General features: G+C 38.6%; 4 protein-coding genes and 1 non-coding gene across 7 annotated transcripts in view; 3 read left to right on the top strand and 2 right to left on the bottom strand.

Moving 5' to 3' along the window:
• LOC110382903 (serine/arginine repetitive matrix protein 1) overlaps nt 1-4,373 on the bottom strand; it is an 81,268-nt gene extending 76,895 nt beyond the window's left edge. The window contains exon 1 of the mRNA XM_049845612.2: nt 3,849-4,373. The gene's annotated coding sequence lies outside the window, so the exon portion shown is untranslated. The remainder of the gene's footprint in view (nt 1-3,848) is intronic.
• Nucleotides 4,374-4,579: 206 nt separating this feature from the next.
• Nucleotides 4,580-9,291, top strand: LOC110381629 (uncharacterized). 3 transcript variants are annotated; one of them, XM_064041379.1, is made up of 7 exons: nt 4,591-5,008; nt 5,117-5,213; nt 5,801-5,930; nt 6,230-6,332; nt 6,787-6,884; nt 7,182-7,485; nt 7,591-9,291. In XM_064041379.1, exons 1-7 carry the CDS (start codon nt 4,901-4,903, stop codon nt 8,917-8,919), a joined length of 2,169 nt encoding a protein of 722 aa, XP_063897449.1. In that variant the 5' UTR covers nt 4,591-4,900; the 3' UTR covers nt 8,920-9,291. The 3 variants fall into 3 exon arrangements, with proteins under 3 accessions (XP_063897450.1, XP_063897449.1, XP_021197655.1); XM_021341980.3 differs by having other exon boundaries at nt 4,596-5,008; nt 7,212-7,485; XM_064041380.1 differs by lacking the exon at nt 5,801-5,930 and having other exon boundaries at nt 4,580-5,008.
• A 203-nt stretch (nt 9,292-9,494) lies between these two features.
• Nucleotides 9,495-11,741, bottom strand: LOC110381630 (dysbindin protein homolog). Its single transcript, XM_021341981.3, has 3 exons — nt 11,163-11,741; nt 10,295-10,459; nt 9,495-9,687 (listed from the first exon to the last, which is right to left on the bottom strand). Exons 1-3 carry the CDS (start codon nt 11,665-11,667, stop codon nt 9,602-9,604), a joined length of 756 nt encoding a protein of 251 aa, XP_021197656.2. The 5' UTR covers nt 11,668-11,741; the 3' UTR covers nt 9,495-9,601.
• A 441-nt stretch (nt 11,742-12,182) lies between these two features.
• LOC110381631 (uncharacterized) lies at nt 12,183-23,033 on the top strand. The gene is made up of 13 exons (XM_064041526.1): nt 12,183-12,395; nt 12,747-12,885; nt 13,469-13,613; nt 14,116-14,279; nt 15,030-15,147; nt 16,710-16,833; nt 18,611-18,740; nt 19,397-19,582; nt 20,042-20,186; nt 20,392-20,523; nt 21,222-21,309; nt 22,153-22,367; nt 22,770-23,033. The coding sequence occupies exons 1-13, from the start codon at nt 12,286-12,288 to the stop codon at nt 23,000-23,002; spliced, it is 1,929 nt and encodes a 642-aa protein (XP_063897596.1). The 5' UTR covers nt 12,183-12,285; the 3' UTR covers nt 23,003-23,033.
• Nucleotides 12,553-12,624, top strand: Trnae-uuc (transfer RNA glutamic acid (anticodon UUC)). The gene has a single exon. It is a non-coding gene; the product is annotated as a tRNA-Glu (tRNA).
• Nucleotides 23,034-23,282: the final 249 nt, after the last annotated feature.

The following is a 23,282-nucleotide window of genomic DNA, read 5'->3' as shown; positions in this document are numbered from 1 at the left end:
TTTTCTAACTTCATTTTTCACTTTCATCATAAACAGCCTCCTTTGCTAATATGGGCATCATGCCAGTAATGCTCCATTCAATACCCATTAGATTCACGTAAATGAGCTTTATTTTCTTACAGGATTGCTGCTTACATATCCAAGTTCATATTACAAAGCTGAAGAGATTATTTGTTTACTTGGTTGAACGCGCTGATCTCTGAAACTACTGGTCTGATTTGAAAAATTCTTTCAGATTTAGTTAGCCCGTTTATCGAGGTGTCCTAAGTTATCCCCATGGGATGCGGGTGAAATCGCTGGCTGGAAGTCTAGTACTTATAAAACTTATACCTATACTGACCGCAGTAAGGTAATGTAACGTCATCCACCTAGATAATACAACTAACCTTTAAAAACTCACTCACGCGGGAAAAATGTGTTGCAATTGTAACTAATCGGGTATGTGTTGTGTGGGCAGTTAGTATAAGCTCAGCTATGCATTTAGTATGCTTGTAATTAGCAAGCTAATCATCTAGCATATAGCCATTCATAACTGCACGAAGGATCTAATGATACGTTTTGTTTAAAACTACGCCTCCTTGCTTCTGTTTTCAACTCATTATTTTTTTGTTTTCAGTCTGTGATTGGTCAAGCATCTGATCCAGTTCCATCATTTCATGACTAGGTACTTAATCATACGTTCCAGGGAACCTAATTACACCATACACGCTCCTTGCTTCGTGTGAAGTAGCCAAGTAGCTCAATTTATTTTGCATCTGATCTAAAACCGAACATTGCAAAATCAGCCTGCTTGGGCCAGCAATATTATACTCTAATAAAACTACATAAAATTCATAATCCAACCGTCAGCGGTTTACATCAAAATGAAAAATTATCCTAACTGGGTCAGTTGTAAACAGTAGCAGTATCTACGCAAATCAACCATGGAACGAGTACGCCGTAAAATCAACAGTTTCGTTCGATACTGCTTTTTTATGAAGCTGGGCATTACGTAAGATTTTAATAGGCGATTTAATTAGTCTGTAACTCACTAACCGGGCCTGGGTGCTTTGAATTTTCAGGTAATTAGGAGGATTATCTGTCTTCGCATGCTGAAATAGTAAAATCCAATCGTTTAGTTATTTTGGAGGCTCTAAAGATGAATAGTGAAAGTAATTGATCAGGGTTCTATTTTAGAGCCATTGTTTAAGGCAGTTATAAAAGTAGACGAATCCAAATGTTACGATTCTTCACGCTGTGTAAGTTAAAAAATGGCTCCCAATCAGTATAGTTTATGCAATGTTAATCAGGGCTTCAAATAAAATGCTGGCAATAAAGAAAAATACGTTATGTTATCTACTCAAAACAGAGCACCCTCTCAAAAATACATACACACGTGCCCCCAAGCCCCCTTCCCCATCTGAAGAATAATTTATTTAACTAAGAGGGCGTTTGAAAAGATCCTAGCGGGATAGCTCCCCAAAATGGGCCAAGGTCACACAGCCGGGCGGAATACTGCATGCAGACGAGAAAGACGTAACAAAAAAATATTTGGGTATCATATTGAAATGTATTTGCTTAGGCCCGCATGAAAAACTCGGGGAGTTTGAACGAGGGTATGTAAATAGTGCAATAAATAAGAGTGTCATGAGTGTTTGTAAACACGTGGTTTGAAATGATACAGAGATACAGATAAGAATACAAATAGGTACAAAAGGGTCTTTAGGATCAAACCTCGAACAGGCAAGTTGACTATCTTGTTCCCAAACACGCCATCTTGCATTATGATATCATAGTGATTTCTTTACATGAATGGTACGTGTTGAATTAAATTTGAAACTAAATGAATTTTCTGTAGAAGCTAATTGAACAAACAACGTATTTAGCATCAGTTTGGCAGTAATATATTCTATGGTAACAAATCTATTAGCCTTCACCAAACAATAGGTAAACAAACCTGTATGTTTGATTACTAGGTTCACTTAAGACCCCGTTAAAACTCAAAAATTTTTAGCTCCCAAAAGATGCCGCATTGAGAATTCAGTTACATTACATTCGGCGAAATATAGGGATCGCGGTGTCCTTAGGGAAGACTTAGAATGGGAAATGGGGCCAAGGACAGCCTGGCCCGGCGATAGTAAGGCTCTCGCTACGGATAATGTACCATAATGTAATGTTTGGGCTGCTTACGTCATATCACGGGCTGACAGTATAGAGCACATAATCCTGTCTGACAATATGGTGGTTTCTTTCTAGATAGAAACTATAAGGATACATTATTCGTAGGCTATGACCTTTCTAGGATATTTTGATGAAATCTGTCTTTGTAGTAATTAATGTTAATATAAGTAGTTTTTAATAAACACATAGATAAGGTAATAGAAAATGCGTGCGGGAGTTTTGGAATATGGAAACACAATGGATGTTTTACGATGTTAGTTAGTTTAATGCCAACCAAATTTTAATCGAATTACATGCGCAACATAATAAAATTAAGCAGCTTTTGTAATAAGAAGTGTGCTTCTAGTATTTTTAGACAACAATCTGATTTAAATAGCATAAAAAGCTATACATCCTTTAGTACTTAAGTGTTTCGAATTCAATATTATAAGATTCTTATAAGAATTGAAATCAGATTGCTTAATTACAAGTAAGTGTGATCTTTCATGTATTTTTTTTCTAAAATCTACAATTTATTTTTGCAAGTAAATCACACTTATCAAAAGTTCGCTTTATTTTCAACAACTTTCTTGCAGTGGCTATTATCTCAGAATTCCAATTCCAACAATCTTTGCATAGTGAGATCAATTAAGCAGACATTAAGATGAAGTAAAGCCAGGGTTAAAATGCAAGCAGGTTTTCGAAACAGCACATGTTAATAAATGATGAACTGATCTCCATTTCAAGCCAAGTCAGGCAGCCCTCAACCAAACCTGGATAAAACAAAACAAAAGTTAATGACAATGTGAAAGAAAACGGGATCTGGTTAGACTGGAAGCCAAAAACCAGGATAGTTAATATTAAAGGAAGGTCATGCATGCATAGGTAACGATAAATTGATAGGGATGCATAAAAAGGGGTTATGTTACACAAAATTGTTTATTCTAAGCTTTTGTTAGTGAAAAAGTGACAAATTTTGGATTACCTACAATTAGGCTGAATATGTACCTTTTGATCCAATTAATGTTAATAGATAACAGTTGTTAATAGATACACATACAAATAAATACATGGCTATACACATTAAAACATTGTAAGTATACTTATATCAATGGAACAATAACCTCTTTAAGGCGTATCTTATCAAATAAATCAAGTTGATAAACTGTGATGTTAACCTACATAATTACAGTGATGCATAATTCATGTTCGATCATCTATTGTGATGCATTTCATAACAATTTGCATACAACAACTAAACAACATTATTATGCAAATATATATCTGTTATAGATAGATATCTATAAATAAATAAACTGTATAGAACCATTCCAACTACATTAGAAATTTTCTTTGTTACCATATCAACGAGAAAAAATGGTAGGATTTTTTTGTATCTCTACTGGGTTGCTGGGTGTCATTAAAACAATAAGAACAATAAATTAATTGTTTCAAAGGCGTGTGAGTACGACTCTACAGAATAATAAGTATTGCGAAGAGAAGAAAAAAGTGTGATCGATATAGGTATCGTTTGTATATTAGAAAGGACAGTAACTTGCGCCAAAGTAACAGGTACATCCACATGGCAGGTAGATAGTTCACGCTGCTCGACTGAACTCCCAACAAGTACGAAACGGCGCACTTTCCAGTGACATTACTTGCATAACCACTGTTATAGCAATATCGACAAGTAGAGGGACATCACTCACCGAGCAACGCTGGCGAGATGACGGCTCAGCGGTCACCACTTGCACCCGATTGCAGCATCACTAACGGACACTCCACACTCACTCGCAAAATATATATACCACAAACAAATATACATAAACAAAAAACCCAACGGTCCCGAAACCCGTTCTCAGCACGACTAGCGGGGCTCACACTTGTTGCAAAACTAAAGTCGTTTAACACACAAATATCAACGAAAATACGATCTGTCGTTTTAATATCATCGATTTTTTATAAAAACTCTTCTTCTTTGATTGTTCACAATACAAACTCGACAATGCCAAATCTTTGTAACACTTTTTTTAATAAAAGCCCAAGTTTGTTTAATTGATTAGGTTTATTTTTTTAGTATTATAAAATAAATTATAATTATTTAACTGATCTGTCAATGTCCATTCAGCCACCTCAGCTGAGCGCGCTTGCGCGGACGATCGTCACGACAACGCCACCTGCCTGCGCAAGCCAAACTGACATAACGGGTGAACGGGTGACGGGCGGGCGCCAGCGGGCGGGACCAACACAAAGTTGTAAGCACACAAAAACGCCTGCTTACTGATGCTATGTTGCCACAATACAAAGTAAAATAATTATTTTCAGTCCAAGTTTGAAGTTGGAATCAATATAAAATGGATTCGCAATGGTAAGATCACATAATCAAAGCATTTCTGGTGTGTTCTTCATCATTCTTGAGCTATACGGAGAAATAAATCCTACATAAAAGCGTCTACCATAAAGCTACAACTAAGAACTACTTACAAACCTCCGGCCAAGCCATCGCGATGACAATTTCTTTCATTTCATTTGGTACGAAATTCGAAAAGCGATTTAAAATAAAAGAAAAAAATATATCATGTATCTATCAAAAAAGAGGAAAATTTTGTTATTGTAGATTTAACCACCAATGTCTTTCAAATTGTCGTCGTTTTTAATAACAGTTTTACCGTTAATTTTTCTCTTAAAATTTAGTGACTATTATATTAGTTCGTTTCTTATTCTAAAGATAATTAATTGTATGTGTGAAATGTCACATTGAATGAGCTTCGAAGTGGATCGGTACTCGTCTGCGTGGGCACATATCGCCCTTTGTGCGGATCTCACATGGGCTACGGAACCTCCCGATGAATTCATTATAGCTAATCAGGTAACTCCTAGATAAAATTCCTGAAATTTTTGACTTTTTGATATTTTTGTAGCCTGAAGTAGATTTTCCTTGCAGTCATGTTAATGTATATAATTTCTTGATTTCCAGCGTCTCTGGGCACAGCATTGTCGTGTGTCTCAAGTTCTACAAGACACATCATTGGAATCACAAAGTTTGCAATCAAATAATCAATGCGAATTAACAGGTAAGCTTTGAATTTGTACCTATGAATTATGGGGATATGCCATTTGAGTGTAGCTACTTGCTGTAAAAGGCAAAAACTGATATTTTCAGTATTTGATAGCCATATTTGCGAAGACTTCGAAAACTTTATGGCTCAGGTACTTACGAAGCCATTACTGCTGTAGAATTTGAAAACCTCTAATATTTCGCCTTAACCAGGGATAGTAGACACTTAAGTGTATAATTTGGAACAATAAGATCATTGGAAGTTCAGGACTTCTAAGGCACACTGGGTCTTCACCCAAGCTCAAGCTTGGGCTTGAGTCTAGTCAAGAAGACCATGATTTCTCAGCAACATAGTAACTGTCCTCTGAAACCACATGCAGGTCTTCACGACCAACAATGTACTGATTCGTATTATATTTACAATGAGCCAAATTTCTACATGCCTACTGGTCACTGGCAGTCACTTGTTTCAAGGAGTTACAACTAATTTCACGGTGGAACAACCGGAACAGCGTAGTGATATGATCTGGTTTGCCATAAGACTTGTCGGACTGTAGGTCTTCTAATTTTAAAACACCCAATCCTAACTACGATCAATTGTAGATAATAAACGTGCCATATCAAGCCAAAGCCAAGAAAATGGAAGCAGTAGTGGCAGAAGAAGTGTGAAAGACGTCATACCAGAGTCCAGATTGGCACAATTCTATGGAAATTTTTATTACGACGAAGTCAGGTTGTCCATTTATAATTTTGTCGTTTTCCAGATGAGATAGATAAATGTTTTACTCGCATACTTCATAGTATATTCCATAAATTATGTTGCGTTTCTAGCTTAGATTTAGCACGACTTAAGAATGTAGCCACATCCTCTCACGACTTATTTAGAATGTAAAAAGACTGCCCCCTTTACACACCCCGTCTCCGCTGTTTGAGAGCCAATTTTTGAAAAGCTTTACTCCAAATAGTGACCAGACGTCATCTTCCATTTGAATTGAACCCTATTCTGACAAAGCCTGTTTTTTCTATTTCAAGAGAGAAATGTTATACAAGTACGAATGAAAGAACAAACTTGCGAGGGTATAACGGACAGGGTTGCGAAAACTCGGACCTCACGGAATGCTGGATGCTGCCTGAGGTAACCACACAATTTATTCTATTTCTCAACCTGTACAGACAAATGACAGAGTTCTTGAACGAAGGAAGTAAGAAGATCATTATCATCCTCGTGCCCTTTTCCCAACTTTTATTTGGGGTCGACACGGCTTGTATTCTTCTTCCTTACTCTTCTGTCTGCCGTGATCTCACAAGTAACATCCCCTGCGAGGAAGATGGTGGCTTTCATAAAATATTGCAAGCGTTAAATGGATATCTTCAGTAACCACCTAACCATCCTTTCATCACAAGAACGATTATGTTGTGCTACAACCATTAATTGTCAGAATTGATCGAAAAACGATAGCCAGACTTATTGCCCATTGGTCTTACCTGAAAATGGTTCTGATACCTGAAAATGGTCTTAATTAATTAAATTTTAGGGCACCATCATTTATTTAGGAATAGCTAGTAAATAACTTACTGTATGTGTACAGGTGGAGTACTGGTTCCGCAAGTTAGTAGACGAGTCAGCAGAGCGCAGTATGTTTCCGCGCCGCCGTCGTCAGTACAGGATGCTGCCCGACGAGGATTTGTGCGTCCATCTTTTTCTTTCTCTTTCACATCAATGTCAGTCAGATTTCATTTGAAAAAAAAAACTGATGGAACATTATTTAAGCCCCAGTAGTTAACGAAGGGAATACGAGTTCTGGAGTTGGTCTTCTCATAAATCCCGATCACACAACACCAAAAACGTCACAGTTGTGATGATGTTGAGCTTGTATTTAGGTATAATCCATCACTTTTCCCATTTTTATGAACTTACATAACAACAGTGCAAGTGTTTATTTGGGGAAACTTAAATTAAGTTTTATCTAAATCTTACGACCAGAGGAATTAATTGGCACCGATCGGCAGCTAGCGAGCGCTGGGGCCCGAGTGGGGCGCGAGCCGCAGGCGAAGAAGCGGCGCTGGCAGCGCGGGTGCTCAGCGTGCGGGCACTATGGGCCCCGCCACAGGCGCCCAGGGGCCCCGCACATTCCTCGCACGCGCCCCGCGCGCCCAGCCCCCCGGCGGTGTCGCGGAAAATGCGGGCAAGGCGTCGCCAGCCGCGGCGACTGACTGCACTCGCCCCGCCGCCGCCGGCGTACTGCCTCGACATGCCTGCACAACTCTTCTGCGACCCGACTTGCAAAGTGAGCTTTACTTTAATAACTGATTACCATAGATAGGCTATCCGTACAACGAAGATCCAGTTGAGTATTTGTTGAGCAGTTTCATAGTTGAGTATGTGGTCTCAGTTCCAGTTCGATCCGCCGCGGCCTCCTCAGCTGACGGAGTGCCAGCGCGCCATGGGGCGGCTGTCGGCGAGCGTGCAGGCGGTGATGCGCGCGTCGGCGGCGCGCTGCCCGCCCTACCGCGGCACCAACGTGAGCCGGTACGCGCCCACGGGCCAGCGGCCGGCGCGCTGCCCCGAGCGCCGCTACGGCGTGTGGTGGCCGCGCGACCACCCGTCGCCGCGCCTCGACCACCGCTTCCACCTCACGCACGTGCACCACGCGCCGCCCGGGCCCGCCGGACAGAAGGCGCCCGCGCGGACAGACCCCGAAGACGGCAAGAAGGAAGAATTACCCGAGGAAAAGGAAACGACCAGCAGTACCAACGAACAAGTAACGGTTCCCACCACCGAACCTCAGACCACACAAGGTGATAAGCCCGAAAGTCCAAATACTCAAGACAAAAACGTGGCTGATGGCCAGCTGCCGTCGACTAGCGCGGCCGCCATGGACACCGGACTGAGGAAGAAGCGCCTGTACAGCACGGTGCTCAGCATGAGCGCACCGGCGCCTATTGGCCTCACCCCGGTCGTCAGGCTGGCGCAGAAATTAGTTACACCTGGCCTACTGAAACTGAACCCAAAAATGGTGCTCCCTGGATCAAGGGTGCGCCCACCGACTGTCGATCATAAATTTGAAGAATTAGAGAAAGAAGCGTTGGAGCAGTACAAAGCTTCAGATGAGAGTATAGACACTAAGTTTCGGGAACTAGAAAAACAAGCTGTTGAGCAATATAGCACAAGCAACAGTAACACTAGCTGCAGCAGCGGCAACTCTGCAGAGAAACGTGCCTCGAGCTCTCCTTCTGAGAGCGATACAAAGAGTAAGCAGCCGGCAAAATTTCATAAGGAGAAACCGGTAGACAGTGTCGTCATATACTCACAGAATTTTCCTGACCTGAATTCTAAGGGGCAGACGTCCAGTGTAATGAATTTAAAAAACTTCCACACCCCCCCGAGGGGGGAAAAAAAGGAGCAAACCCATAGACCGAGTAAGAACTTGCGCAGTTTAAAAAGTGAGTCCCAGCGAGCGGCCTCAGACACGGACTACGAAGCTCGGGAAAACCTGAAAGGCAACCACAAGGGCCCCATGCGATGGACGCTGCACGTGGTGCCGCCCAAGAAGCGGCACCTGACGCTGTGCGTGTCGGACTTCTCGTCGGACGAAGACTTGGACGACGGCGGCGTGTCCATGAAGGACGCGGGCCCGTGCATCAAGAACCACGTGGCGGGCAAGGTCAAGATGTCGGCGCACGGCGGCGGCGACCTGCACCCCATCATGAGGAAGACGTAGCGGCGCGAGCTACCCCTTTGTACTTACCCTGTACACTCCCGCCACTGACAGTTGAACAGCAGTGGCAAATTGTGAATTGTGGCATTCGTGGCCGGTCACCAGCGAAGCCTAGTCTCCGTCCTAGTTGTCGTATTAGTAAATTCATTTCGTGAGTGACGTACTGATATATTTTTGACTATTTTATATGATGCGTCCGTCAACTTTTAGTGGTCGGAGTTTGTTTTTGATATAATTATTGCTGTGAATGGAGTTTTTGTGGGATCCCTCGTAGACCTGTATCGAACTATGTCGTGACCGGCGTGAACCGTGTACCGATAAAGCTGTTTTAGCAATGTGCTTATTTTTACTAGTCATAAATGCTTTGTATATATATTTTTGTATTTTTGACTTTATTATTGAATAAGAAAAATAATTTCAGTTCATGAAAAAGGTTAACAGTACAAAAATTGAATTCTTTAGGTATTTAACGAAAAAAATAAATTTTATATGAATTGTTCAAACTTCAGGGTGTTATTTTGATAGCATATAGAGTGGATGAGGCCAAAAAACTTTGGCAAACAACTAGGTACTAAAAATTATCTTTGGTAAAATACTCAACAATATTATATTAACTTTGGAATATTAAAATAGAATGCATTAGTCTTAATTGTACAAGCTCTGATATCGTGAAACAAGCTTCACATCAACTATCGAGGAATTTCTCCAAATCTGTGCGGTCATCATCCAGTTGTATTTGCTCGAGCGTGATCTTAGGAGTCGAAGGCTGACCTGTAATTAGACATGGAAAATAAACATAAGTACATAAATAGTAAATTACTTTTGAAATTATTAACAAACAAAAAATATAATAAAAGTCTGAGAAAAGCTTCATAAAATACCTAGAATTCTTTCAAAAATTAAAATTAATAGAAATAATTCCTTCTGGTTTACCTTAAATAGTATTCAATAATATAGCATTAGCGATTTCTAACACAGTTTTGCTTCTAAAAAGACACCTATTTTCTGTCTAGGATATCTGGAATTGATTCAATATTTTAAAACTTCGGATTTTATAATTTAGGAATTTCTTATAATTCAGATAAGTGTGTATGCGCCAAGGAACATACCAATCCACACATTTGTTTTTCAAGGCATATCTTTATTTGGTTTGATGGATTTAGTTGGAAGCTTGAGACTCCATAGATTTTGTTTCAGCAGTTCCTGAGATAAATTAACAAGATCCATAAGTTTACAATCTTTTGGTAGCTTTCTAAACAAGACGTAACTTTCACACCATTTTCACAAAATGTTTATAATCTTCCTAGTAAATCCAAAAAGTTATGAATCTTGTTATTTTCTGATGCCATATATAAATGGAACTATACAATCAACTTACTTGTTGTGATGGTACCGCTAGCTAAGTACTTGGCAACGTCTTGCTGGAACGCATTGGAACTCTGTTCTCTTCTGGACTGTAACTCGGCCAGTTGTTGACGCTCTCTCTCGTAGTTCAGTTGACTGTTTTCCTTTGCTAGTTTGTTGCGAACCTCTTCTAATGCCACTGGAATAGAGGAAGCTTGATGTTAGATAAGAAATGGTATGAAAAAAAAAACAGTGTACCGTGGAGGTTTTTAACCAACCTCAGGTTGACCTTGTATGTATGTGTGTTTTGCGAGATTATTACATGCATTGCTGACTTGATTTTGATGGAGTTTTCAGCATGGTTTTTTTAAGACTTAGGTGTGTCATTGAAGTTGGTTTATTTGTTTTGTACAATCTGTATGTTTGACACATTTTATTACAAACTAGCCGTTTTCCCGCAGTTTCACCCGTGTCCCGTGGGAGCTACTGCCCACACCACGATAAAATATAGCCTATGTTACTCGCAGATAATATAGCTTCCTAATGGTGAAAGAATATTTAAAATCGGTCCAGTAGTTTTTGAGTTCATCCATTACAACCAAACAAACAAACACAGTTTTCCTCTTTATAATATTAGTATAGATAGTTTCATAGAAATAAATATAAAATATATATATAAAAAATAAGAAGTTCATGAAAATGGATTTCAATATTACTCAAACATTAAACATTTTTTCAAACTTCGATGAATCCTTATCAAACCTCATCTCTTATCTGTATGTGAGATGAAGTAGGTCAGCAGTATCATCAACAAAATAATCAGCTATCACCTTGACAAAAATATTGTATAGAGCCATTTCCCAACCATTGAGTACTAAAACAAGGCTTCTAAGAAAACTTACCCATCTTCTTCTCCTTGTACATAGTCAAATGATAATGGTGATCTAGTTTCCAATTCTCCATTTTACTTCTCTCGACAATATCCTCAAATTCCACCAGCTCCTCCTCTACCGACTTCAGCATCTCCTGCACATTCTTCAAACTATCCATACACTCTGCCACGGAGGCAGTCAAACTTGGAATAAAAGACAAATTGTGCGCCAATTCATTCGCACTTTGTAACCGTTTTTTAGTCACTTCGTGTAACTCTACGATTAATTTGTCTACTTCGTCGGCTGCCTTAGCATTATTATCAGCGTTTTCATGTATTTTAGCCCAATCTTCTTGATATTTTTCTAACAAAGCACCCCCAGCTCCGTAATTAACTTTGCTTTCGTGAGCAAACTTTTGCTTGTCTTTGAATATATTTTTCACTTTCTGCACTTCTTGTAGAGTTTGTCTTATATTGTTGTTAGAAGCCAGCCCATCTTGCACGACAGAAATAAAATCTTTTAAGTTGCCTAGCATTATTTTAAAGTTAATAAAAATATTATGACGAAAATATCAACATTGCTTTGACCTTTGCTTTGACCCTTTAGGGTATATATGTTCTGTGGCTTTGACAACTTTTGTAAATTTTAGACAGTTTGACGTTTTCTTTTGACTTTGGCAGCTGATGACGCAGTACGTGTGCATGCATGAAGGTTGTTTTGAGGCTTTTCTTTTGGAAACCAATAGGGGAGGTCCATCTTTAGCTCTAGTCGTGACTCGTGCGTGAGTCCTCCGTGATCCTTCTCCTCCCCCCAAATGTTATGATAGGACCGCGCCCACCCTGGTGTAGGAAAGCTAGCTGAGTCGGTGAAAAATTGTAATTCAATTACAACCCTAAATAACGCTAAATCTTAAATTGTAATTGCAATTCTAATCGAACTTTATGTTCCTATTTTAGTCGAGTTGCAAGTTCCTTGCTTCGTGAGTTCATTTGGTTTCTTGTCGGTTTTAGTCTATGGCTAAGATGTCAATTGTTACGTCAAATCAAAAGTCACTGTCAGATTTGAATTTCCGTCTGTTGCTTGTTGTTGTTCATTTCATCGATTGTACAAAGAAACTAGTTTTGTGATTGATTGCAAAGCTATTTCTATTAAGATGAATAAAGAAAAACTTAGCAGTGATCAAGTGCCTCAAAAATTCGCAGAATGGCTGCTATCCATGGGATGTCCGCAGGACAAAGTGCCTACGGTAGACAAACTTGCCGAGTGAGTTATATATTATACAAATCCCTAAACAATGCTACCCTTTAAAGTTGTACGATTTTAAATTCTGTTTTGTGCAGTAATTTTATCAATATCTGCACAAAACAATGCTATTTATGGTTTTAACAATAAGAACTCCAATTTCGAATGACTTCTCATATCCCGTATGGTCTAGTGGCTAGGATACCTGGCTTTCACCCAGGAGGCTCGGGTTCGATTCCCGGTACGGGAAGATTCTTTTTTGTATTTAATCATTATTATTTTTGAATAATATATCTTTATAATAATGCAATATATGATCGATGGATCATATTTGTTATATATTTTGTATGAAATATATATTTTCCATTGAAGGATGTGCCGAGGTCAGTATTACATGGTATGGCGCAGTCTAATGGAGCATGTAGAGCCTAAGGATGCTATTCGGAGCAAGCGCCTGCAGGTCTTTGTCAATGACATGCAACGCTGCCAGAAAAATAATGCATTCTCCAAGGTAAATACATACAATTATAGCTACCTTCTATTTGAGTAGACACAACAATCTTGATATTACATTTTGTATCAAAACTCAGTTTAGGAATAAAATGTAGCTAAAAACCAATGCAGATACAGTGATAAGAATTATTCAATCAATTGAATCATTGCTTTAAGCAGTAATTTATTTGTCTAATATGTGGTTTTTTGTGTAAAGTTCCATCAATATTTTTAAGCTTTAGTTATTCAAATAGAATAATAGTGCGTACATAGATAATATAGCTATACCAGAACTATATGAAGAAATGGAAGCCGACCCCAACATAGTTTGGGAAAAGGCTCGGAGGATGATCATGATGATAAAGAATGGGCAGAACTGTTTCCTGTTATAATTTTTCTCAGTAATTCAGGCCCTGTGTATGAATCAAAGTCAAATCATTTTACTTCTATTAAGCCTTTACAACTTATGTATGAAATTTTTTAAAATAATATTGCTTTCTTACATATTTGAAATTACCTACATCAAACTGTATACTCTCTAAGTATGGTGATTAATCTTAAACATACATTTATTTACTTCAACTTATCCATAATTTTCACAGGCTGACTCAAGCATAGTGGTACCAGAGGAGCTTGCACTATGGAGACAACAGAAAGCTTTGAGAGAAAAAGTAAAAGACGCAGAAGCCAGAGTACTAGAGGCTCGGCAGGGGCTTAACCAACTCGTAGACAAAGTTTCTAGCAGATGTAAGTAGTAGTCATTAAAATTGTTATTTCTAGCTTGCGATGTACTATAGGGTAAGTATGTGTATATCAATGCTAATACATATGAAAAAACCTGAATTTGTGACAGAGTTTAAAGGAATAGTGGGTGCAACTGTGATATGTCCTGCACAATTGGCTGATCTCCTTACATGATAACAGCCAACGTGGCTATAAAAAGCCTTGAATGCCATTATACAACTGAAGAAGCTAATATCAGGAACTACTGGGCCGATCAGAATAAATATATAAGTGTTAGATAATTCATTTAACCAGAAAATCTATTGGCAACTTTTCTCCAAGACTCTCCCTCAAGACGCAGATAGAACTGCCGGTTGAATCTGGAATCCATCACTTCTAAGCTTCATCTAAATTCGTCCAGTATTCATTGCATGAAAGACTAACAAACATCCATATAATCTAAATGAGGCTGATTTCCATACACACATACTTTGCTTATTTATTTCTAACATATTTTCTGTACTAGTATCTCAACGAAACTTGGCCCGGGAACGAGTACACGCGGCCCAGCGTCGCGCCTGGCTACTACAGCAGCTGGCTGAAGAGTTGAGGGCCAAGAAGGACAATCTCGGTGAAGCCAAGAACATTGCTGACTCACTGGCCACCGTTGAAGATTGCAGTGATATTGAGGTATATCTATACTAATATTATAAAGAGGTAAAATTTGTAAGTTTGTATGTAGTGGTCAATCTTTGGAACCGCTACAATGTTCCTGAGAGCCAAAGGCTATATTTTATCCCAATAGTAGTTCCCACGGGACGGACGCGGGTGAAACCGCGGGGAAGCTGCTAGTTTTTTATATTTTACATTTTACACAATGAACAACGGCGGACTTAACGCCTTAGGCGTTCTCTACCTGCCTACCTTAAGGTGATGGAGAAATATAAGTGGTAGGTGCAACACAGTTTTGTTTGAGTATTTAGGGATTGTAGTTAGGAGGATCCCTAATGGAGCACTGCCTCTTCTGGTCGTGGGGCGCAGGGGGTTGAGAGAAACACGGTGTTCAGATACCGGATATATTTCGCGTAAACCCCCAGATAGTACCGTTCACTCGGACCAGTGCGCAGTAACTGTCCGTGCCTCGCATACTTCACGCTCACACAAGTTTTTGCTTGCCTTGCACTCTGCCATACATACTTACATGTGTCCCTACAAGTAGGTACAAAAAAGTTTTTGGGACCTCTGATTTAAATAAACATATTGCAAAACATCCTTACCGCTAATTACATAGTAATAAGTAGGTAGTTGAGTTAGTAACGCTAAAATTATTTTGATTTGTAGCATGTAAAACACTGGCATTTTAATACCTACCCCATAATATAAACCTATGTGATCTGTGTGTCAACCTATGTAAATATTGTTTTAATGTATATTTTTCAGAGCAAGCTGGACAAGGTGACCAGTCGCCCTCAGAATAATCGCGCAGCCCTATCTGTGACCGTGGCTCCGCTCGCGAGTTCTTCTATCGCCTCCAACAATACTGAACTTAATGACTCTGGTCAGTTATACCACAGATTATATAATAGTTACTACGTAACAGATAAATCACTCCATACAAAAAAGTCCATACCTACTGTTATAAGCACCTACAAATTCCCCAACTACCTACAAATTCCTAGCTGCGTTATAAAATGAACCTTAAAAGCTCGAGCGCTTGATTGTTATTCCAATGCGATAGCGCACAGTTCAGTGACCGCAACCGTGCCGTGGCCGTGCTTAGGGTTGATACATACCTAAAATTGGTTTCTGCGTAGCGACACGCGTAATGTTCCGAGTCGTCATTAAGTTGGACCAGAACTATACCTACTTACACTCGAGATGTGTTTTGAGCTACAAAACTCACAATACAGTTTATATAACTAAGTAGGTATCTAAAGTAATTTTACCTTACCCAATGATCTCTGTTGTTAAAATCATAAAGTAGATAAGTATTAATTTATTTTAAAAAATAGGATTACTAGATAATTTCATATATACAAAATGTTTCTAAATCTTACAATAGTCGCATATAAACCAACATAACTCAAAATAATCCATCAGTTTGTTAGGTAGCTAAAACCTACTAAAAACCAACAGCATAACATGCCACGAAATAAAAATAATAATATTGGAACGCGCGCGGCGCGTGATACTATTGAAAGCCCTGAGCCGCGTGGGGCTACCGGTAACCCAGCGAGCGGTAGGCATTTATCGCGCGCAAGTACGTCGAGTGACAGAGGCCTGGTTATACATATAATAAAATGATAGGAAAGTCAAAAGTAAAGTGTACATTGAATATTTTTTTTAAAGAATACTTGGGGGATGATCCATAATCGATTCTGAACCCAAATATGTAGTTTTTAGTATTTTTGTCTGTATGTCTGTTTGTCTGTATGTTTGTCCCGGATAAACTCAAAAAGTACTGCATGGATTTAAATCAAATTTTGCATGACTATTACCTGGGGGCCGGTTCAACACATAGGCTATATATTATCACGCTATCACCTACGGGGGATGAGCAATGAGCGATTAAATGAACGAAATTGGAAAATTGGAAATTCTATATTGCCCACGCAGACGAAGTCGCGGGCAACAGCTAGTATTTTATAAGCTTTAACTTGCCTATTATAGATGTTTTATATCGCAAATACTTGTGTATGTAAATACGTCATATTGTCTTTGTATGCGTTAGCTTGAAAGCACTCGGTACAACATGCAAGTATAGCTCACCCGCCAATTACTATTGACTTAACACTTTAATATGTCACTGATATTCAGTTTAGACAATACATTAATAATGTAAAACTATACTACTAAGAGTCATAAGCACACAATTATAACAACCCCTTTTAAATTATTAATAGTTTTATTATCGCCAAATCGCGTATCCGGCTCCAGTTAAATGCTCTAAGCCCAGCAGTAAATACAGTTATCGGCACGGATATTGAGCCCTGACCTTCACCTGCGCAGAAGCAGTTTATTAGTTTATTGCCTTATGTGTACAGTGCGCAAAGCGATCCCCACTCTTCCACCGAGAGCTCAATATCCGTGCCGATAACCATATAAGTTTTTTCTTCACAGAAGAGCAACTATCGTCCCTAGTGAAATGCGGGGCTTCGCTTTGGCCGCAGTTGTGTGAAAGGCGCGCTTCACTCGTCACTTCACTCTCTGCAGCCACTGTACAAGATACTACGGAAAACAAGAGGTATAATTATAACAATGAACTTAAAAACACTAAAATTATAATAAAATAAATTACGGAATCGGGCTTTAATTTGCAATATAAAATGATAGGAAAAATATGTGAACACTTGTCTTGTCGAGAGTACATATTTTTCCTATATTTTTTAAATTACAAAAGGGTATGATTTAAGCTGTCACCAATTTAATTCATTTTGTGTTTCTTAAATAATAGGGTTTGCCCTCAAAATAGTAGATTTGTCACCAAAATGTATCACCAAACAATATAAAATCAATTCCACAATAAATTACCGAAAATCATGGAGATATGGGGTCAAGTACCAAATAAATGGTTTTGTATGTATTATAATAGGTTTGTCCTAATAGTATTTAGGCAAACTAATTTAAAGAGATCACCAATAAATCATATATTATATCACTAGAAAATTTCATGAATTGTATTAAAATGTAGGGTGGTCGTCATCATCCTTTCAACCAAAAGAGTCTACTACTTCACTGGCCATGTGCCTCCCCCAAGGGTCTTAATTTCCACAGGTAGTATAAATATATTTAAATTAAATTTCTAGCTGAATAGTAAATAAAACACTTAATTAAAGTCAAAATAAGCATCGTATGATCGTACCTACAACCAACCTACAACCCATTCGTTGAGGCCCGAAAGCGCGCCAATTTGTCTCCCTTCCCTTCCTCTTCCCTTTGAACATATTTTCATTAAAAATAAACTGATGTATTAAATTGGTAACGAATACATTATTTTAATAACTGAACATAATAAAATGTAACTACTGTATTGGTGACAAAATAACAAATAAAAAGCAGTCGCAGTCAGGGATCGATTAATCGATTTATTTGGTGACAGATCTACCATTTTGAGCACCAAGCTATTATTTAAGTAATAAAACTATTATTATAAGAACGAAGTTTATATTCATGTAATGCACTACAATTTTATTGGTGATCCATCTCATATTTTATACATTATATTGACAATAATTTGGTAATTCATACATGGGAACACTCTTTGTTTATCTGAGAACGAAAATATTTCGTGGCGATAAATCTATTTATTAGGTGATACAACTTGATGACAAAAATAAATTTTGGTGACAAAAAATATAGTTCCCATTACAAAATAGTTTTTGTGTGTGGTTTTACCCTGGTCCTTTGGTACAACTTCCCGTTCAGAATTAAAAGAAGCATACTGCCATGCATATATTTTAATGGGTAACCTATACTGATTACTGCCTAGAATCTTCAAAATCCGTTTAATCGTTTTTGTGTGAAAGTTTCGCCCTTTTTCATGTTTAGTATAACGAAGATGATGTGATGGCCTTTTAAAATGGCTTACCTATACTTACCTATAATTTTCTTATAATTCCCTGTATGTATATCTAACCGAATAAATTTTATTTTATTCAAAAGGAACTCCAACAAAGGATACACATTACATGCATAATTATAAAAAGTTATTTAAAGATTTGTGCTCCTTCGGTTATACGAGAACACATCATGCATACATCATCTTTAAGGTTAAAATCAAAGAATGTTAAACAATATTAAATTAAACAAAACATGAACTTACAAATTAAATTAAACATTTGAAATTGGAACACGGGTTAAATGTTAAACAATATAGTTTAGCAATAATATATTTCTGACATTAGTAATACCTATGTGTTTTTCTGTGTCTCTCGTTTTTCTGTATGCGTCTTTTGTTGCGCAATAAAATTTATTTTATTTCTTTCTGTGTCGCAAATTGTTTTTTTTTTAATGTATTTCAGGGTAACACCACAATGGGTGCTGGCACATACATCCGCCATGCATTGCTCGCTCGCTCTCAACGCGATGAAGAACAAACTACACATTAAACACACGCAGAACAAATTGGCTGAAACTCTTGCGCAGCTCAACGTTAGTATCCTACTTATATTGTAAATGCTAAAGTTTGTGAGGCTATATGTATTTTTGTTACTGTGGATGGATTTTGATGAAACTTGGTATACTGGAGATAAGCGTTTTACAGTTTGAATTAAAGCAAGACTGGCAATTAATATAATTACACTGGCTTCCTGTTTCTCGTACCCTGATTGTGGCAAAAAATCCTATATCCTATACCTGGGTCTCAGCTACCTCCCCTCTAATTCTCAGTGTAGTGTAATTAACAAGGCTTCTCTACATAGTATAAAACAAATGCTTTTTCTGTCTCTCTATTCCTATGTCTCTTCGCTTAAATCTTCAAAACTGCGCAAACAATTTGCCATACGGTTTTTTTATCAGATAGAGTGTTTCAAGAGGAAGGCTTATGTGTATAATAACATGCATTAAATAGTGGGGAAATATTGTTATCCCATATAAAGCCGCAGTGGGACGTTAGTAATAAATATAATTACATTTTGTCAACATTAAAACTTTCTTTGCTGGGGAGTTTGGTCTACCACTTCTTTCCAGCAAGAACACATTTGGGGGATGTCTTTTGTAAATCTGACCTTCAAAAAGTGTTGATTTTAAGCCTACTTTGAATAAATGACTTTTGATTATCTATACGTTATTGTATGTACTTCTTGCAGCTATCAGGCGCATCGTGCGAGCTGGCCGTGCTCCTCGCGGCCCGCGCGTGCAGCGGAGCTCGCGCCGCTAGTCTGCGAGCCCTGCACGGCCATGTCACGTCACGCGCTGGTCTGTTCGACGCACCGGAGCACCAACTCCCGGCTAGCGGTGCTAGAGGACATATTGCTGCACTTGATAAGGCTATTGTGAGTACACAAGAACCTACAAAAACATCAATCTCGAAGAATCTAGAACTTTTGATACGTATGGTACAGAGAAAGGAAAATGCGGCAACATTCTTGAAGGAGCTATAGTGTAATCAGACTAAGGGACTGGCAATAGATATTGTTTTACAAGCCTGATTACAAAAACATATCTGCCTAGCCTTTTCGCAACTATGATGGGATCCGCTTCTAGTCTAACCAGATGGTGCTAAGAATCAGTGTTTTACATGGATTGACTACATCCACAACCCATCACCGGGCAACCTTTTACCCCTGATATCACTGGTTGTCAGACTTTCTAGCTTCTAACTACCTGTTAGTAATCTGAAAATCAGCACTTTTTGAAGATCAAGTTTACAAAAGACAGTCCCAAAAACAACCGCTGTTCACTGTGTTTTAACTGGGAGGAAAAAACTAATCTGCCCATATTTTTTGTTCTAGATAAGCAAACGTGAGGAGTTGAAGAGGCTGATAACATCATTAGCTATAACTGATCGTAAAATACTGAATGTGAGGGAGTGCCTTATAAATGTGTTCAACAACTTTCACGCGGACACCGGCTTCAATGACCACGAACGATTCCCAGGTATAATCAGCGGCAGAGATATTGAGCCCTGACCTTCACCTGCGCAGAAGCGATTTATTGGTTTATTGCCTTTATTATGTGTATAGTGCGCAAAGCGATCCCCACTCTTCCGCCGAGAGCTCAATATCCGTGCCGATAACTACAATTTTATATAGTTTTTTGTATAGTTAAAAACCCTGTCTAATAATGTTATGACATTTGTCAGGTCAACTGTCACTGCCATCGGAGTCAGTTGGAGCTCTCCGACGTTTCTACGAAGAGTGGAGGGAGAGGTGCAGGAACAGAGTCAACTTGAGCATGGACCTTGACACATCTGACAACTGTTCTTATAACTCAGGTAAGCACGAAAACTGCCGGCGCTGAAAAAAGAGTTACCAGAGCCCTGGTGCATAAAGGGCTTGAGCAGAAACATGATGGGTTTTAGTCAGTAAGAGTCTGACACTCCCTCACGCTGCTTACCCACAGCGGGAGATGAGAATTCATCAAATGATCCCTTCGTTTGATGAATTCTTTGACCGGGAATAGTGTAACAGTTAGGAACCTTTTAATGTCTGGACACCTGGACACCTTTTCACACACGGTCGGTTAGCCCCATGGTAGGTTATTAATTAACTTGTGTTATGGGTGCTAACACAACTGATAAACTACATATAGCTACATATATACATATTTATGAATTTGTAACACCCAGACCATGGCCAACAAGCATACTCATCACACAAATATCGACCGAACCGGGAATCGAACCTTCCTTTCTTCCTTTTCGATGGAAATAAACATATCTTGCCTCTCTATTATACCTGCTTATTATTTAAAACTAGAATTCGTCCGCGTACTGAAAGAACGATGTTTACCCATATAAAAAGTAGTTTATATATCACAGAAGCTAAATTACTGCCAAGTTTCATCAAAATCCATGCAGTAGTTTTTAAGTGAAAGAGGACACACACACATACACAAACATCTACACATACAAACTTTTTCATATAATATTAATGCAATGTTCTGTTAAATGTATTTATAATTCTTTTTCAGAAAACGCGATTCCAACGTTCATTGATGAGCTTAAAATTTACATGAAGAATTTCTGTCTGGAACACAATAGAAAATTGGTTTTAGATAGGTATGTTAACTTGTAATACTATACTTTATTAAGAAACTACCACAAAACTATTAAAGGTAAGTAAAAGTGTTAGACTTGAAGTACCTCACCACTAATATTCAACCAAACTGATTCGGCAGTTTGCGATAAAATATAGCCAATGTTACTCTAGACAAGTGTGGCTTTCCAACAGTGAAATTTTTTTACAAATCAGTTCAATAATTTCGGTGTCTATAAGGGTCAATTCCCACTGAAAGAGCAGCGGCCGGCAGCGGCCGTAATTGCAAGGGATTGAGCGCGAGCGCGGCGGGACGCGCGGCGCCGCGCGGCGCCGCAACGCGCCGCGCTCTTACATTTTCCGTGCTCTTACGGCCGCTGCCCGCCGCTGCTCTTTCAGTGTGAATTGACCCTAAATGTTACGACAAACCCTACTCCCTACTAATATTATAAATGCGAAAGTAACTCTGTCTCTGTCTGTCTGTAACGCTTTCACGTCTAAACCACTGAACTGATTTTAATAAATTTTGGTACAGAGATAGAGTTGACCTTGAGAAAGAACATAGAATAGTTTTTATTTCGGATTTTTGAAGAATTCTCTTGGAAACGCGGTATAACCGAACTAGTCTATACTAATATTATAAAGAGGAAAACTTTGTTTGTTTGTTTGGTTGTAATGAATAGACTCAAAAACTACTGGACAGTTTTTAAAAATTCTTTCACCATTCGAAAGCTACATTATCCACGAGTAACATAGGCTATATTTTATCCTGGTACGGGCAGTAGATACCACGGGACGCGGGTGAAACCGCGGGAAAACGGCTAGTCTTCTGTATAAAACGTTATTCACACACATTTACTTTCCAGCGGTGAAAAGATTTGGATTTTCGAAACGCTACAATCTTCAATCGAGCGCTTACATTCGAGTTGGCAACGCGATGACGTCACAAGTTCCCTACTCTGCCCGTCTGTCAGTCTTTCGAAGAATCTAGAACGTTTGATACTTCTGATGAAGAAAAAAGAAGATGCGGCAGCATTCTTGAAGGAGCTGGAGTGTAATCAGACTAAGGGACTGGCAATAGGTAATATATTACAAGCCTGATTACAAAAATATCGTCTGCTAAGCCTTTTCCCAACTATGTTAGGTTTGGCTTCCAGTCTAACCAGATGCAGGCCAGTGTTGTTCTTGGAGTGACTGCCTATCTGACCTCCATTACCCAGTTACCCTGGCCACCATTGTTGGGACTCTGGCTTCTGACTACCAAGGATGTGATTTGTTTACTGATGTGGTTTCAATGGAGGATTCATCCCCATCCTGTGGGATCTTCTGCACGAACCAGGATATAAAGTATACTATAGCCTTATTTTATAAATGGGCTATCTAACACCGAAAGAATTTTCAAATCGATCAATTAGCGCATTCAAACAAACAAACTCTTCAGCTTCATAGATAAATTCTGTTGTAAATGAAACCTTTTTTTTAGATATCTCAGCAGAAATAGACGAAGAACAGAACACAATTGACAAAATTAAGAAAAAACTCAACGAGAATATCATTGGCCTTCAAAAGAGCACTAAAACTCTCGACTTGGGTATGGAAAACCTTCAACTTTGGTCGGACAATAGTCTAAAGAAACATATATCTTGTAACAGAACTGTGGATGGGAAGACTTACAAAGAGTATGAGGCTTACTATATAGAGAATCTTAACATGTGAAAATATAATAATAAAAACGTATAATCGACAATTTCTTTTATTTTATAAGTAAAAAAGCGGTGTTCGTATTAAATATAGTGCGAAACAGACCTACACAATATTCTTGGCTGACACAATCTATACATAAATAATTATATCAAGCCAGAAAAGGAAAATAAAGGCTTTTTTTTGTAATTAAACACATTATTGAAATGACGCTGTAATTTCTGATGCCAGAATTATTAGGTCAGGGATAGTCGATATCCTTGCCGATGATTATAATGTCAAATCCCTATCTCTG

This window comes from Helicoverpa armigera, chromosome 25 (assembly GCF_030705265.1).
Source record: "Helicoverpa armigera isolate CAAS_96S chromosome 25, ASM3070526v1, whole genome shotgun sequence".
In the NCBI taxonomy this organism is placed as follows: Eukaryota; Metazoa; Arthropoda; class Insecta; order Lepidoptera; family Noctuidae; genus Helicoverpa; species Helicoverpa armigera.
The sequence above is the reverse complement of the archived record's forward strand: the minus strand, read 5'-3'. Positions and strand labels throughout refer to the sequence as shown.

Excerpts from the sequence above, each read along its gene's own strand:
- LOC110381631 (XM_064041526.1), top strand. The coding sequence starts at position 12,286 with ATGAATAAAGAAAAACTTAGCAGTGATCAAGTGCCTCAAAAATTCGCA. Across the intron at positions 18,741-19,396 it reads AAACTCTTGCGCAGCTCAAC|CTATCAGGCGCATCGTGCGA; the intron begins GTTAGTATCCTA and ends TACTTCTTGCAG. Across the intron at positions 22,368-22,769 it reads GACTAAGGGACTGGCAATAG|ATATCTCAGCAGAAATAGAC; the intron begins GTAATATATTAC and ends CCTTTTTTTTAG.
- LOC110381629 (XM_064041379.1), top strand. The coding sequence starts at position 4,901 with ATGAGCTTCGAAGTGGATCGGTACTCGTCTGCGTGGGCACATATCGCC. Across the intron at positions 5,931-6,229 it reads TTTTATTACGACGAAGTCAG|AGAGAAATGTTATACAAGTA; the intron begins GTTGTCCATTTA and ends TTCTATTTCAAG. Across the intron at positions 7,486-7,590 it reads TCTGCGACCCGACTTGCAAA|TTCCAGTTCGATCCGCCGCG; the intron begins GTGAGCTTTACT and ends ATGTGGTCTCAG.
- LOC110381630 (XM_021341981.3), bottom strand. The coding sequence starts at position 11,667 with ATGCTAGGCAACTTAAAAGATTTTATTTCTGTCGTGCAAGATGGGCTG. Across the intron at positions 10,460-11,162 it reads GTACAAGGAGAAGAAGATGG|TGGCATTAGAAGAGGTTCGC; the intron begins GTAAGTTTTCTT and ends CCTCTATTCCAG. Across the intron at positions 9,688-10,294 it reads TAGCGGTACCATCACAACAA|GTCAGCCTTCGACTCCTAAG; the intron begins GTAAGTTGATTG and ends GTCTAATTACAG.